Here is a 15,740-nt window from a genome sequence, read left to right as displayed (position 1 = left end):
ATAGTAAAGGATCAAAAACCATCAAAAAAAGTCATAGTATAGTAAGGCATCAAAAACTATCAGGCATCAAAAAATGGTGAAAAAATGTTATAGTATAGTAAGGGGTGAAAATGGTCAAAAAATGTCACAGTATAGTAAGGCATCAAAAATCATCAAAAAATATCATATAGTAAGGGGTGGAAAAACCATCAAAAAATGTCATAGTATAGTAAGGCGTCAAAAATAGTTAAAAATGTCATAGTATAGTAAGGCATCAAAAATGGTGAAAAAATGTCGTAGTATAGTGAGGGGTGAAAAATGGTCAAAAAATGTCACAGTATAGTAAGGCATCAAAAATGGTGAAAAAATGTTATAGTATAGTAAGGCATCAAAAGTGGTCATAGTATAGTAAAGGATCAAAAACCATCAAAAAAATGTCATAGTATAGTAAGGGGTGAAAAACCATCAGGCATCAAAAATGGTGAAAAAATGTTATAGTATAGTGAGGGGTGAAAAATGGTCAAAAAATATCATAGTAGAGTAAGGCGTCAAAAACCATCAGGCGTCAAAAATGGTTAAAAATGTCGTAGTATAGTGAGGGGTGAAAAATGGTCAAAAAATGTCACAGTATAGTAAGGCATCAAAAACCATCAGGCATCAAAAATGGTGAAAAAATGTTATAGTATAGTGAGGGGTGAAAAACCATCAAAAAATGTCATAGTATAGTGAGGGATGAAAAAATGTCATGGTATATTAAGGTGTCAAAAACCTTACCTCCAGCTACAAGTGGGCTCTGGCTAAAAATATTCACTTTCACACAATATTAAACAGACCAGTCTTCAGTAGTAAGATAATCCTTTATTAGTCCCACGGCATGGAAATTCAGTGTTGCAGCAGCACAAATAGAAAAAGGCATTATATCAAATAATGTAACAATATGTAAAAATTCTAAACACTTTGTCCACAGTAATAGATTGAATTTGAGTACTGATAATGCACTGTTTGAAATAGCAAAATACCAAATTGAAATGACAAACACAAAATCTAACCAAACCCACAAACACGGTGTAGAAGTGTGAGTTTGTGGATAACAAATGTAAGATAGCTGCTTTAAGATAGTTTCTTTGTTTTGAGCAGCATGTCATGGGTATCAAAAACGGTCAAAAATGTTGGTGTGATTAACACGTGTTCTTGTCTCTGCAGGAGGAGAAGACGACAGCAGCTGACGACCTGAAATGGATGAAAGAAAACAAGTGTTACGAAGCTGTTAATTAGATAAAAGATCTCCACCATCTAACAGCTGTAAACTGTGTTGGTTTCCTGTTTCCAAGTAAAAACACTTTGTGTTTCTTTACCATCTGTAATGTAGTCATGGGCGCAAGACTAATATGTCTTTATTAAACACCTGTGCTCATAACTACATTAATCCTAACCAGCTCTATGAAGTGTCATTATCTTTGCTGTCATTTGTTAAATGTTGTCTGGAATAAAATTATTTTGAGTTGCATTTCTCGATTTCTCGAAAACTGATGTTATACACATAGTTTTAATGCATTTTATTTTTAGAAAAATGTCATGATTGTCATTGCTCTTATTTTTTAGACCTATTTTTAAATATTTTGAAAATATATTAATAATAGTAATATTAATAAATATAAATTATATTTACTTTATACTCAACTTTTGAACAGTTTTACACAGACAGACACAGTTTTGTACTTATTTTTTAGTTTTAAATATTTTTTAAAAGGTTTTTAAAATATTTTCAAACACTTTCTGTTTTTTAGATTTATTGTTTAAGGTTTTATATTTAACTTTTTATGGGTTAGATGCTTCTTTATTTTTTTAAGGTTCTGAATTTATTTTTAAATTTATTAAAAGTTTTATACTTATTTTTGAAACCTATTTCTTAAAAGGATTTCTATTTTACTTTAAACTATGTTTTTTCTGTTATATGTATATACATATATTTTTCAAAACTTATTTTAGCAGCTACGTCATTGGAAAATACTAATTAAAACTGTTAAATTACAGCAGCTTTAATTTGTTCCAGACAAGAGGTTTTAAAGTGTCAAACAGAGTCAGACTGAAAAAAATAAACTGACCTTCTAGAAATGTCTTGACATCTGTCTCTTCTCTCTGTGATTTAATGGTGGAAGTTTGAATCCTGTGGGAAAAAAAAACACAACAAATATTAATATAAAGATGTGACTTTTAACACAAAACGAAAGCACAGAGAGTTTCTGGCTACTGAACTTCAAACTGTCAGACAGAAAAGTAAAAGACACTAAATATATGATGAAACCAGAGTGTGGATGAACTGGTTCTGGACTAATCAGAACTAGTCCCAAGAGTTAAATTGCTTCATACACAAAGACTGAAGACGCTGCTCTGACTGGAGAACTGACTCCACCAGCTCCTGATATTCACACAACAGCATGGATGCTGATGTTTGTTTCTCAGTCAATTACAATTTGAACTAAATTTGGTTGGTAGAAGCCAAAATGAAGCAAAATGAGTTTCTAGTGTGATGCTGAACTGAATAAGTTAATTTTAATTAAGTTACTGTGCTAATGAGAAAGAAAGAGAGGGAAAGACAGGGAGAAAGAGAAAGGGGGAAAGGGAGACAAAAAAGAGAGGGAGAGACACAGAGAGAAGGAGAAAGAATGTGAGAGAGGAGGCAGCAGAGAGAGGGGGAAGCAAACAGACAGGTTGGTTCTAACAATTATCTTGCTGGATTCTTCTGTGATTTTACCACGTCTGATCTGCTCTGAAGATGATCGGATCAATAAATGTTAAACAATCAATATTTATGATCGAAAATCCTGAGCACACACACTATATTGTCATATGGAACGGGGCGTTGGCTAATCAGGAAGCAAGCTGATTGAGGATTCTTCATTTTCTTTGAACTGTACATTCATAAACTATGTAAATAAACTTGAGTGATGTCTTCTTATGATATACTTCAGACTTCAGATCACTTACTGAAGATATATAATTTAATGTCAGTGCTCTGTGTTGGACAGCTGATGTAAAGCTGTTTGTGTATTACCTGGAGGCCTCAGTCCTAGTTTCAAAGAACTTCTTCACTGTATGAAGACTCTCTGTGATCATGGACGACATCTCTGTGATCTTGGACAAAGTGGTGACACCTGGAGGAAATAAAAAGAGAAGCATACAAAGGAAAATTATCAATACACTATTACCTTTTCCTCATCAACAGTTTAACCTCAAAACATAAATATTCAACATTACAGCTGAACCAGAACATTTTCCAAAAGTTAGAGGAGTGTCCCAGAAAATGCTCTGTTTACTGACTATGACAAAAAAAGCATCACACCTTTAAGAATCAATGACAATAAATATTTGGGAAAAATGAACTGAAATGATTATCTTAAATTTCTGTATTAATTGTCTTTCAACTAATAACTGGAGTAATCATGTATATTACTCTGAAATGCATAATAACAACTTTCATCTAAATTCATTTTTGAAAGCAGGGTGGTAACTTGTGGTATTCTTAATTATACTTCACTCCACGGGCAGAAAATTAACTGACAGTGAATTTTTAAAAATTATAACTAGTACTATTTTCTCACAGTTTGTAGATGCAATTAATCAGGTATTATTATATTCAATACTAAACTCATTAAATACCAAGGATTTAAATAATGACACTGTTACTAGCATTAATAATTAGCTGACAGAGTAAACCTGGACACTTGAAAAACAAATAACCTCATTAATACAGAATAGTTCACCTCCAAAACTTGAACAGTGTAGAAGAATACAACACTGGAAACTTAACACTAGAACCTTGACAATCACACTGAGTTTTGAGGTGAATACATTAATTTTGTTACCATAATGTGACTTCATTGATCTCAGAGAGAAAAGCAATTTTTAAAATAGTTTCTATAATAATTTCTAACAGCACTCTCATCTCATACATTGCGGCCTAATCTTGAGGCATAAAAACTTGTGGAGGAGCACAGAGTTATAGTTTTCGAGCAAAACTGAACTCACATAAGTCTCAAGTCACCACAAATTTCTAATCAATAATATACACAAGAGGGGATCAATGGACTGCTATGGACAGATTACTACCACAAAGCTACAAAGACATACAAAATGACAGAGGAGTCACAAAACGATCACAATGAGATCCTTAACTGAAACACTGAAACACAAAATGACTACAAAGAAACGTTAAATGGCCTGAGGCCTGTACTATGAAGCAGGATTTGTGGTTAGCGCGGTAACTTCAGGTTTAACTGTGGGTTTTCAGTCTCAAAACAGCGGTTCACTTCTTATAGTGGTAAATCGCCATGGTAACTTACACCAATCAGCCATAACATAATAACCACATCAATAACTAACAATCAACTGCACTTCTTTCACATGGACGCGCTCGAGAAATGGGTTGACGAGTTGATAACCAGCGTCGTAAGACCGCTTAGCCAGACTGTGATTGTTAGGGTTAGAGAAGCCAGATAACGAAAAGATACCCTGGGTATGATGAACTTGCTTCATAGTACAAGCCTCGGGATGGAACACAAAATAACAAAGAGAATATAACGAAGAGGCCGATATAAAGGATTGAAATAGAATTAAACATCGTTACAAGGTAATGCTAATGCTCCTCGTTAATGCTAACGCTCTCCGATAATGTTAATGCTAACGCTAGCCGCTAACTATGTGCCTTACTTTCGCGCCAGGTGTGTTCAGCGTCCAGTCTCACTCCTGTTCGAAGAAAAAGCAGCTCCAGAGTTTGTTTTAGCATACAGGCTTCTTCTGTAAGGACATTTTCTCAAAGAACTAGCAAACAGAAGTAGTGGTTCAAACTTGGTTTAAATCTGTTTTCCGACTTCCTTTCTCCGCCTCTCTGCGCTCATGGCCACACCTTGCGGCCAATGACGACATACGTCGCTAACATTGGCAGAAAAATGCTGATTGGCCAGCCGATTCTGGTCCGCCTAGCAACCGCTTCTGATTGGTCTTAAAATACATCCATCGTAAAGGACAGAGGCCTAGATGTATTATAAGATCTGGCGTAGAAGCATGCGCCAGATGCATCATCAGTGCACAAAATCTGAAGATACCACTCCTTTATTTGTGATTGTTTTCTGACAAACTGGACATAAACCACATGTAATTTGTAAAAGCCAAGTTAATGAACATGTTCCTGTAACATATATGTATACTGTAGTTAGTTACAGCAGCTTTAGTGCCCCTGCTGAAGCATTTCAGCAGCCTGCACCATTTGATCTGACATGCCATAATTTTCTTCAGGAAAAACAAAGAAGAAACCTGGTTTTCAGATCAGTCTCTGCCCTCCTACAGGGTAGATCTTTAAAAGGTTAATCAATAGTGCAATATTGTGTAAGTATTGATGCTGGTGAAGAATCAGGAGTGTTTACTGCCCCCCGGTGGTTGTTATTGTTAATTATTGTATTTATGTAATACTGTAACATGTTCCCTATGTTTATGATAGTGTAAAAGCAGTCAAGAATACATTTGTAATAATAATAATAATAATAATAATAATAATAATAATAATAATAATAATAATAATAACAATAATAATAACAATAATAAATGATGTTTCCTTTTCTAATCATTGTCCAGCTATGTGACTAAGGCATCAACTGACATGTAGTTTAAAGTATAACTCAACACTGTGGTGAATATCCCATAGTATGGCATGCGGGCATGTACGCGTGATGTGACTCAAAGAACTACAACTCCCACATACTGAGCTGGCCTGTGTGACCCACTTAGGTAATCGCGGGGCTTAAGTCGCCGCGTGTCCCGCTGTGACTTGACCGTGTCCCTCCTCTATGTGCTGCAGCAACGTTAGTTTAACGGTCAGCGAGTTTATTACAATCTCTGTTTCCCATATCTGCCGCCGTGGAGGACGCGCTGCTCGCTTTACAGGTCGGTAGACTACAGCACCACCTAGAAGCAGACTCACAGACCTTTAAGTCTGAACTTGGCGTTAATTCGTCCTGTGGGGATTTACAGTGTCTGCAGCACTCACGGTTTACAGTGAGTTTATGATTACAGTGTATGTGCAGTTTGGATGAAATAGTCTGTTGGAAGTAACTCAGGACATTACTCATGTACTGTGCTTAACCACAAGTTTTAGGTACTGTAGTATCATAATTTGCTATAATACCACTTAACTGTATTCCAGACAGGATTATTTTACTCCACCAATCTTTACTCCACTACAGTTGTCTTGCAGCTACAGTTTGCAGTTAATTGTAAGATGTGATGCATTGTTATAGATGAACTTCCCCAGTGGTAGGCTGTAAGTAATAAAACTTGGCTCCACGATAAAGATCTGAATCATGGAAGCAACTGAATACCTAAGTTAGGATTTTAATTACTAATGAATGCTTTCATAATCATTAATTACATGGTGGGCCCATAATTGTTATTGTTATTCTGTATTATCAGGTTGTGCATTACAAAAATTTGGTATTTCACATAAATGCTTGCTGCGATTATGCATGTCACCAGGTTGAAGTGTGAATGAAAGGCCTGTTTGGAACAAGCATCAGAGTTGCTGTTTAAAGCAGCTGAACATTCCAGGAGACATAAATCAGACTAGAGCCAATATTAATCTCTGATCAAATACCTGATGGACTTAAGTGTTGCAAAGCTGTTTTTTTACTGACTGGAAAGGCTTGGACGCTTGTTGTTACTGTGCTAATGTACTGTGCCTGGCAGTTAACCATGAGAAAATACTTACATTTCTGTTTCCTCAGCAGTTTTTGACTGAGTATTCAGGATCCTCCTGAGCCTTGGGATCAGAGGTCAAAAAGCCATGGGGACCAGGAGGGTGCTGGTGACCGGGTGCTCCTCTGGCATTGGCTTGGCTGTGGCTGCACGGCTGGCTAAAGATGAGCTTAGACGGTTTAAAGGTCAGTGATTAACTCTCCTCCACCAAATACATGACATACAGTGGATGATAGACATAGCCCCAATCACTGACACTGTATTCATTGTTTCTCTGAGGCAGTGGTTGCCACAATGAGGGATCTTGGGAAACGGGGGGCCTTGGAAAAAGCAGCAGGTGGTTCCTTAAACAAAACCCTGGAAATCAAACAGTTAGATGCCTGTTGTGAAGCTTCCATCAGAGAGTGTGTCAACAGCCTGCCAGATAGAAGGGTGGATATTCTTGGTCTGTCCCCTCTCATTTTCAAACACACTTTATAAGTGAGTTTAAGCTCTCTCTGCAAGCTTATATAGCACTATAATAACATGGGATATTCTGCTGTTCTGCTGTTCTGCTGTTACAGTGAATAACGCAGGCCTTGGCATGATTGGACCGCTGGAGTGCCAAAGTATTGCTGCCATGAAGGAGCTCTTTGATACAAACTTCTTTGGGCTGGCACGCCTGGTGAAAGAGGTGCTGCCTGACATGAAACGACGGCAGAGCGGCCATATTGTGGTGATGAGCAGCGTCATGGGAATACAGGGTGTGTTTGTTTGTGTCAGTTAAATTACAGAGGAAGCTAACAATTAAAATTGAGTTAAGAGGTTGATGACAGGTTCTTTTATATTTCTGCACAGGGCTTCTGTTCAATGATGTCTACTCTGCCTCCAAATTTGCTGTTGAAGGATTTTGTGAAAGTTTGGCAGTGCAAGCATTGAAGTTTCACATCAAGTAATTACATGTCCTGAAAAAATGCATCTGCTGTAACAACTTAATGCAGCCACCCTACATCTAAAACTTCTCAGTAAGCCCACAACGGTGAGATTTTACAACTTGTCGACTGAAATAGAGCAGTGGTTCTGAATGTGTCTTTTTCATATCTCTGTCATAAGGACTACTCTAGTGGAACCTGGCCCTGTGGTGACAGAGTTTGAAAGGAAAGTGTATGAAGATGCTGAGAAGATGGATCTATCAGGGACAGATGAGGAGACTGCCAGAATCTTCCGTGAAATTTACCTGCCGTACTCAAAAAACGTCTTTGCCTCATTAGGCCAGACACCAGAGGAAGTGGCCGAGGCAAGTGACGACAGTTTCTATTTGAGTTTAAAAGGTCATGAAAAATAACTGGCTATGTGTTGAATATGTTCCCTCTACTGTTAAAATATCTTAATTTTTATTTCAGCAAACAGTTCAAGTGATCACAGCCAAGGACCCTCCTCTGCGCCACCAGACCAACCGCCTGTACATGCCCATGACTGCACTGAAGCATGCAGATCCAACTGGACGCCTGCCTCTGGACACCTTTTATAAGATGATCTTTAAACATGACAGTGTGTTCAATGCTACTCTTGGGGTGCTGCGCATGCTGCAGAGGAGGGTAGACAAGAAATAAAGATTTGACTGTCAAGTTGCACAAACTATTAATGTTATTCTTAAGGAGACAGTGATTCACTGTAGTATGTATAACTTGTTGTCACTATTTTCTATGCCTGTCCAGCTGTATGGTGACAGAAGTTTGCCTCTGAGCAGCAATGAACATGGATCAGGGCCACTGGATTTTGTCTGTGTGAGACAGTGACTACAATAATAATAATAATTCCTTATGTTCTGTATATATGCACATGACATGAGTGGACTTTCTTGCTGTGCAATTTTTTTCAATTTCCTATAGATTTGTGCTGGTATATACTGTATAATAGACTGTTTGACTGTTAAGAAAACAAGAGCACACAAATAAAACCAATACAAATAAATGTTTCACTGTGCTGTAATGATTCTAACAAAGAATATGTGTTGTTATGTTACCACAAAATGAATTAAGTAAGGTATAATAGTACCCACCATTCTGCGCATGATGACGTTTAAACACAGTGAAACCATAAAAGTAATGATTTACTTATTCACGTCACTATTTTTGGGTCTTATCTTCATTGCAATGGCTTTCAGAGAATATTCATATCCTTTCCAAGACACCCAGTTGATTCCAATCCCATAGGTTGAGCTGCCCCATAAGTAAAGACCATTGGGATTAACACTGTGACATTCTCCATACCACCATCCTCCCAGGTAGGTCTTAGCACAGTTGGAAGCATGAGTGTCCTGATCTTTGTCAAATGTAGAAAATTTCTGACCATTATGTTCACTTAGTGAATTTCCTGAAAAAAAAAAAGAAAAGAAAAAGAAATTTGGTTGAAGGTCTTCGGGATGTTGGCTGAAGGGTACTGAGCCTTGGACTCAGTACAAAGACCTAAGCTATAGTTTCACAATTAATTAGACTCACCAGCACCTCCATCTTTGAAGCCAGCAAAACTAAGCTTGTAGCCCTCCTGCTCTGGACCCACACCAAATGAGGAATAATGGACATAAGCCTTTGCCCCTTCAAAGTCTTCCATTTCTATCCTCAGTTCATAGCTCTTCCTTTGTGCGAGGAGGTGAATGTTCTCCAGACCTGGCAGAACCAACATTTACACAAGGTTGGAACAAAGGCACCTCAGAGAAAAGTTATGCACACAAAAACAACACAGTCAAACTAATGTAAATCACTAATTCCAACTCTTACCCAGCCAGTATTCTCCAGATGCTTGTCCAAATCCAGCTTTGTACTGATCCCATCCACGGTAGAAGTTAATGGTGCCGTCCTTCCTTCTCTGGAGGACCTGCAGTAGAATCTGTTGTTAGAAGCATTGCTCCAATATAATCTGTTACCAGGTATGCTTTGTTGAAATGATCCTCCAAACAGCCCACCCACCTCCCCTAGTCAATCAAAAAATAGAAATCCACTGTGAATTTTGCCACAAGAATATAAAATACCCCCCTCCCCCCTTTTCACTCAGTTTATGCCTAACAAACCAAATGCCTTGTAGCTAAACCACTGTAAACTGAATCCACAGGTCCAATATTTACTCTGTTTGTAGCTATAATTTCTGCACTTCTAATACTACTTGGTTTCTCAGTTGGCTACATGTGCTGGCTAACTTGACAAAGAGGTAGACAAAATATTCTTGCTGATCTAACACAAGACATCAAGTACAATAAAATATCCTGCAGTGGAAATTATGTCTAAATAAACTGAAGTTGTATAATAAAATATTTGATGAACAATACTTAAATGATAAATAATAAACATACATACCGTCCATTTACCACCATCAGGTTCATCCTCACAGCCCATGTCACAGTAGACTTGAATAGGGGAGAGTGGTCCCGCTGGGTAAATGCTGTACACCCCACTATGACCAAAACCTCTGCTGTACAAGTCATTGCAGTCAACTGGAAGAAACACTGGAGAGCAGACTGCTGCTGGGATCAGAAGGAGTAATACAAGAGAACCCTGCAATCAAAACACAAAACCTGCTCTGAGCACCAGAAATATTTCCTCTGAAGGTATTTTAATTAAAAAATACAGTAAACTGCATCAGTCTCACCAAACTCACCATTATTGCTCTAATGTAGTAATTTCATGGTGATCCGTGGAAGGGTATCCTCTGGCAGTTTGGCATCATCATTGACAGCTCCCGTAATTAATCTCCTGTATGGCAAATTTACAGAGAAAGCAAAACATCAAGGAAATAATCAGGAATCTAGTCTGTGTGCTAACGCCTATACACTTTAAGGCCTTGTTGATTTTCTTGGTGTTGTGTAACCCCTAATACCATTGGCTGGTCACAGCTAAAAATAAGATGAGAGGTCTCAGTGTATACTTATTTGGAAAGAGTGCTGTGTATTGGAATGAGGAGTAGTTTATTTTAACCCTCTTTTTCCATCTCCAAGTACAATTGATACACATGGACACACGATCCTGATCACCTTAAAACAAATATTTATATTATGAAGCTTATTATGTACTTTATGTTGATACAGACAGGTCTTGTTGTTGTTGTGACTTTTTAGGCTGTTGCTTATATGCAAAACAATTGGCAATTCTGAAAATAATGCAGTCCAATACAATATTACCACAAACTCTGAATCACCAAGCTGTTGTATTGAATGGAGCAACATATCAGACTATAAAACTGCTGAATAATTCATCTTAGCTGCATCTCATAGTTGATTGATGATGAGGACCTGAATTAATGAACATCCTCCTTTAAAATATGAAACAATCACTGACACAAGGACACAAAATTGTAGTTCCCTACAGTTTTTATTATAAGTAACTTATTTTACAACTTTTGACTGTAGAAAGAAAAACTGTGGAAAAGTTTTATGTACAATGATGTTGAACTACTTTTAAACAAGTATTGAAATTAATGATAGAAAATATCTATGACTGTTCTAATAACACAAGACCAATCAAAATATCAGTCACAGCCTCAGCTTCAAATAATGCTAAATGAAGTACATTTTATTTTTGTCCTTTTTAGTACATAACAATCATTTTAGAAACATAAGACTTCTCAAGCAAAGATCTACCCAGAGCAAACATATTTACAAACAGAAGTTGGGAGGTTGAAATGTACAAAACACTTAGTGCGACCTGGTAGGGAAATCGAAAAGACCAGATATATATATAAAAATAAAAAACAAACAATAAACAGTTTTCCTCGTAAGTAAAATTTTAACTGGACTGTGAACAACAACATGTTTCCCAGGTCTGACAGAACAGTGGCTGAGTCTACAGTGAACAGGCTAAAACAATGAATGAAAGATAAACTCAGTCTATGACACAACAAGGGGCAGTATTAGGTCGCCACAAAAGTAGTAGCTAAGAGTGGTGGTCTAGTCATTTCTGTTCATGGCATCACAAGTTGAAAATGCAAAGGTTATTTTCTTAAAATTCTACTATTATCAATTGACTTCATGCTCAAATGTCCATAGTACGTAAGGAAGAGGATGACCTCTATCCTACACGCTCAGGTCATGTCAGGATAAAGAGTTGGTCAGACATTACACAAGATGTTAGTTGGATGACTAGGAGTGTCATCTCAGAATTTTGTTCTTAAAAAAAAAGTTAAAGGGTGCGGCACTACATAGTAGTGTTTTTAACTTCAGTCTCTTCTAACAGTCATCTTAAGATGCAACTCCACGGCCCCTGGACTGGAAGCTACTGTAGATGCAGGGGAACTGTCCCACTGCATGCCATAAAACACCTCCCTGAGGAGTGACAGGGCATAAGCAGTCCCAGCCCAGCAGCCACACCCTCACACTGACCAGTTCTCCACCATGGACACTACCAGAGACGAAGTTACAGAGTCGACGATACCTCAACTGCAACGTATAGTCCAGGAATGTTTCCATTTAGTCCAGTGAAGGACATGATGCGACCTCAACAAATGAAAGTTCCACCGGTCTATCATCTAGTTCTATTCTGTGTTGGATGCTGCTGAAATGAACAGCATCCAGACTCAACAAGAAAGGCAAAGTGTAGGAATGTTTGCAGGGAAGAGTGATATAAAATAGCAGCTGATAAGCATAGCTTAGTACATCTGAAGTGATGTTTAAAAAAGGTATCCGTGGTTTCCACAAATATACAGAGTATAAAACAATTGGAACAAACAAAAATAATACATAAACTAAAAAGGGCAGTGAGAGGCTGATTTTAGGCAAACAATTCTTTGTTTGAAACTGTTTCTTAAAGTGAATGTAGCTGTAGAACTGGAGGTAAAAGTCCTGTAGAGTCAGTGAGAAGCTACAGTTGAAATGGGAGCATTCAGCCTAAAATTTTACTCTGCTCATTTATTTTGAAATGTCATAAGTAAAACTGCCACAGATTAAATGCCACCCATACATTATAAATATCCATTGTAGTTAAATGTTGTATTTTACCCACACTAGCCCTACCAAGCTGGTCACTTGAAGTGCTTTAGAGACACTCATCTACATTCTTATTTATAATACTCATATGGAAAGTAATCAATCTCCACAATTCAATCACATCAGAACATACCACTACTGCTGAGCAATTCTCAATACATATTTGCTAGAACCAGTTCATCATCTTTACCAGCTGTTGTTGGCCTGAATAAATATCAGTTGAGGGGTGAAAATTCCTCTCTCTGTCTGTTAACTGGTTTGAATCATGAATTATATTCTTTTACCATCACCAGCCACTCTGGCAAAATAGAAATGTAGGTGGTCTGTATAAAATAAGAGGGAGTAGCACATTATGTGAGAAGCTGGGACAGAAGAGGGTGACAAAAACCTAAAGAAAAAAGCAGGTCAGAGAGATAAAAACAATAAATAAAAATAAATGAATTCCCTTCAACATTTAACTTTTTTCTCTTATCTACTTTTTAAATGTTTGTTAGTTTTCAGGAGAGCGTCCCTAAGTCTTTGAAATGAAAGACTTGGTTTTCTTCATATACTTTTTTTTTATAATAAAAAACAAGTCCATCTGTGACAGAATTACTTCATTAAATTGTCTGCTGTTTTTTTTCAGACAACACACATTTCCCTTTACTTTTTTTCTCTGCAAAAATCACTAGCAGACGGTCCTCGTGATAAACATAGTCAATCCAAATCCAATGAAAATCTTGGAAACAGGCTGACATATATAAACACAGACGGGCCCAAGAGCCAGTCCAAACAAATTCTTTTACCCCAGGTCCCTTTTCAAGCAGAGGCCATGGGATCTTCATGCAAACACCTGCATCTTGCCATTGGCCTCTGGGATTTGAGTAATTTGGGTCTGGGCAGGGCCAGCAACTGCTGGGCTGGGTGTGGAATCTGACCAATCAGAGACACAGTGAGGAGAGGGGCTGGACCAGGGCTCGGGAGACTCTGGGGAGGGGGTCAGATAGGGGTGCTCAGGGGGCAAACGGGGGTAATGCTTGGGTGTGGCATCTAGTGTGGATGAGTAGCTGCTGTGCTGGGAGGGAGGGGTTGGGTAATCCTCCGTTCCTGCAGTGCTGCTACTAGGCTGGGAGGGCAGAGCCTGAGTGGGCTGGACTGCTGGCGTGGCTGACTGTGGGGGCTGAGCAGGAGGCTGGGGCTGAGAGGGCTGCTGAGGCATCTGCTGCTGCTGCTGCTGCTGCTGCTGGAAAAAAGATGGTGGAGGTTGTGAGGTCTGGGGTGTCGGTGGGGTGGAGGTGCCCATGCGGGCCATGTTCTGCTGGTTGGTGATGGTGTGGTTGATGAGCTGCTGCTGCTGTTGCTGCTGCTGCTGCTGCTGCTCAGCAATGGAAGGCAGCTTGACTGGGCTGATAGTGGGTGTGGAGGTAACAGGTGTGGGCTGAAGCATCTGATTACGGAAGATCTGCTGTTGGTGCATCAGCATGCTCTGCTGCTGCATGGCTGGGCTCTGGGGGTGCATGCCTGCCTGGCTACTCTGCACAAGATTCACCACCTGCTGACCACACTGGGAGGAAGGGGGCATCCGGTTGTGCCAGTCAAAGGGCACACTGACGGGACTGACCATGCCCATGTTGAGCCCCATCTGGCCTGAACTCAGCACATAGCCATGGTTGACATCAGAAGCCATGGAAACACGTCCCTGCAAGGACATCCCTCCAGCTCCCAGGTCACTGAGCTGTGCTAGAGACACAGCGAAAGGGCCACCACCCTCCAACATGCTACTATGTACCATTGGGGTGTTTGGAACAGACATGGAGGAGTGGAAGAGCCCTGGTGACTGCATGGCCACAGGCGAAGTGGGGTTGGTGATATAGCCAGCATTGCTAGCTCCCCCATGGGGTGAGTCCAGTGAGTCCACTGGGGACAGGGTAACTGAGCTCTCCAGTAAGGCACTCTGCATGTCCAAGGTCAGCTTCTTATTGCGGGCCTTGACTGAATCCTTCAGACTGGAAGCATGTTGGCCTCCCAGGCTGGAACCCTTGGCCCCAGGCCGACGATTCTTCTTGCCCTGTGGGGTGTTCTTCAGGCTAGGCAGGAAGGCACTGGGAGGGCACATGAGAGGTGACAGAGTGTGTCCCCCAGTGAGGTGGTGTCCAGCCCCTCCGTGGCCCTGGGGACTTCTTACTGTATTGTACTCATCAAGAAGCTGAACAATGTCGTGGTGCATACGCTCCTGAGCAATGTCCCTTGGCAACCTGTCCATATGGTCTGTGATCTCTCTGTTTGCAAAGTGAGCCAGCAGCACCTTCACAGCCTCACAGCTACCTTCACGGGCTGCAAGGAACAGAGGGGTCTCCTCCTGAAAAAAGCGGAACAGAGGCTATGTTAAATACAAATATATCTCTATGCTGAAAGTGTGCTTACACTGTAAGTAGATGTAATACCTTGAGATCTTGCATATCCTTGTTTGCGCCATTCTTTAGCAGGGCAACAGTGGCATCCACGTTATTAACGGCAGCAGCCCAGTGTAAGGCAGATTTACCTAAAAGAGATGACAAATAATGAAATCAACATATCTATGGTTTCAGTAAATATTATCATCACACAGGAAAATCTGCATCAGGATACAAACTTACCCAGTTCATCTACTGCATTGACATCAGCATGACAAGTAATGAGTTCCTCTACCATGCCCTCTACTGCCAGCCGTGCAGCCAGGATGAGTGCAGTGGAGCCATCATACATACGGGAGTCAAGATCTGTAGCTCGGTTTCGGATCAGAATCTAGGAGGTTGGTAAAAATTGGGTTCAATGTTATGAATTATAAGTATAAAACACATGAGCTAAAATAAGTTATAGGCATTTCTACCTCTGATGAGGCCAATGATTAGTATGTGTTTGTTTACCTGGAAGACACCCTGTGCATCTGCAGCCACTGCAGCATGTAGTGGGGTACGTCCCGTGTTATCCTGAGCATTGGCATCTGCACCGGCATCCAGCAGCCTCTTAGCAGCATCAGCACGGGCGTACCGGGCTGCCAGGTGGAGCGCTGTCTCACCAGTCCGGTCTGTTTGGGCAGCAA

At 39.7% G+C, this 15,740-nt stretch overlaps 3 protein-coding genes and 1 long non-coding RNA gene across 4 annotated transcripts; 1 reads left to right on the top strand and 3 right to left on the bottom strand.

The window, feature by feature from the left end:
* Window positions 1-817: 817 nt before the first annotated feature.
* LOC127139563 (uncharacterized) lies at window positions 818-6,860 on the bottom strand. The gene is made up of 4 exons (XR_007809777.1): window positions 6,740-6,860; window positions 3,035-3,134; window positions 2,085-2,146; window positions 818-1,209 (listed from the first exon to the last, which is right to left on the bottom strand). It is a non-coding gene; the product is annotated as an uncharacterized LOC127139563 (long non-coding RNA).
* LOC108889437 (retinol dehydrogenase 8) lies at window positions 6,777-8,810 on the top strand. Its single transcript, XM_018685870.2, has 6 exons — window positions 6,777-6,911; window positions 7,010-7,171; window positions 7,290-7,469; window positions 7,564-7,657; window positions 7,819-8,002; window positions 8,109-8,810. Exons 1-6 carry the CDS (start codon window positions 6,815-6,817, stop codon window positions 8,316-8,318), a joined length of 927 nt encoding a protein of 308 aa, XP_018541386.1. The 5' UTR covers window positions 6,777-6,814; the 3' UTR covers window positions 8,319-8,810.
* Window positions 8,678-10,577, bottom strand: LOC108889438 (microfibril-associated glycoprotein 4). Its single transcript, XM_018685873.2, has 5 exons — window positions 10,360-10,577; window positions 10,059-10,256; window positions 9,486-9,582; window positions 9,207-9,374; window positions 8,678-9,081 (listed from the first exon to the last, which is right to left on the bottom strand). The coding sequence occupies exons 1-5, from the start codon at window positions 10,360-10,362 to the stop codon at window positions 8,819-8,821; spliced, it is 729 nt and encodes a 242-aa protein (XP_018541389.1). The 5' UTR covers window positions 10,363-10,577; the 3' UTR covers window positions 8,678-8,818.
* Window positions 10,578-11,050: 473 nt separating this feature from the next.
* LOC108889436 (neurogenic locus notch homolog protein 1) lies at window positions 11,051-15,735 on the bottom strand (the record flags this gene model as incomplete). The annotated part of the gene is made up of 4 exons (XM_018685869.1): window positions 11,051-15,017; window positions 15,103-15,200; window positions 15,295-15,442; window positions 15,565-15,735. Coding segments are annotated over 4 exons (1,935 nt in total), but the record flags the coding sequence as incomplete, so codon positions are not given.
* Window positions 15,736-15,740: the final 5 nt, after the last annotated feature.

This window comes from Lates calcarifer, unplaced genomic scaffold (genome assembly GCF_001640805.2).
Source record: "Lates calcarifer isolate ASB-BC8 unplaced genomic scaffold, TLL_Latcal_v3 _unitig_1554_quiver_1839, whole genome shotgun sequence".
Classification (NCBI taxonomy): domain Eukaryota; kingdom Metazoa; phylum Chordata; class Actinopteri; family Centropomidae; genus Lates; species Lates calcarifer.
This window is presented reverse-complemented; position numbering and strand designations above follow the sequence as displayed.

Excerpts from the sequence above, each read along its gene's own strand:
- LOC108889437 (XM_018685870.2), top strand. The coding sequence starts at position 6,815 with ATGGGGACCAGGAGGGTGCTGGTGACCGGGTGCTCCTCTGGCATTGGC. Across the intron at positions 7,470-7,563 it reads CAGCGTCATGGGAATACAGG|GGCTTCTGTTCAATGATGTC; the intron begins GTGTGTTTGTTT and ends ATTTCTGCACAG. Across the intron at positions 7,658-7,818 it reads GCATTGAAGTTTCACATCAA|GACTACTCTAGTGGAACCTG; the intron begins GTAATTACATGT and ends CTCTGTCATAAG.
- LOC108889438 (XM_018685873.2), bottom strand. Across the intron at positions 9,583-10,058 it reads CTGATGGTGGTAAATGGACG|GTCCTCCAGAGAAGGAAGGA; the intron begins GTATGTATGTTT and ends ATTCTACTGCAG. Across the intron at positions 9,082-9,206 it reads CTTCAAAGATGGAGGTGCTG|GAAATTCACTAAGTGAACAT; the intron begins GTGAGTCTAATT and ends TTTTTTTTTCAG.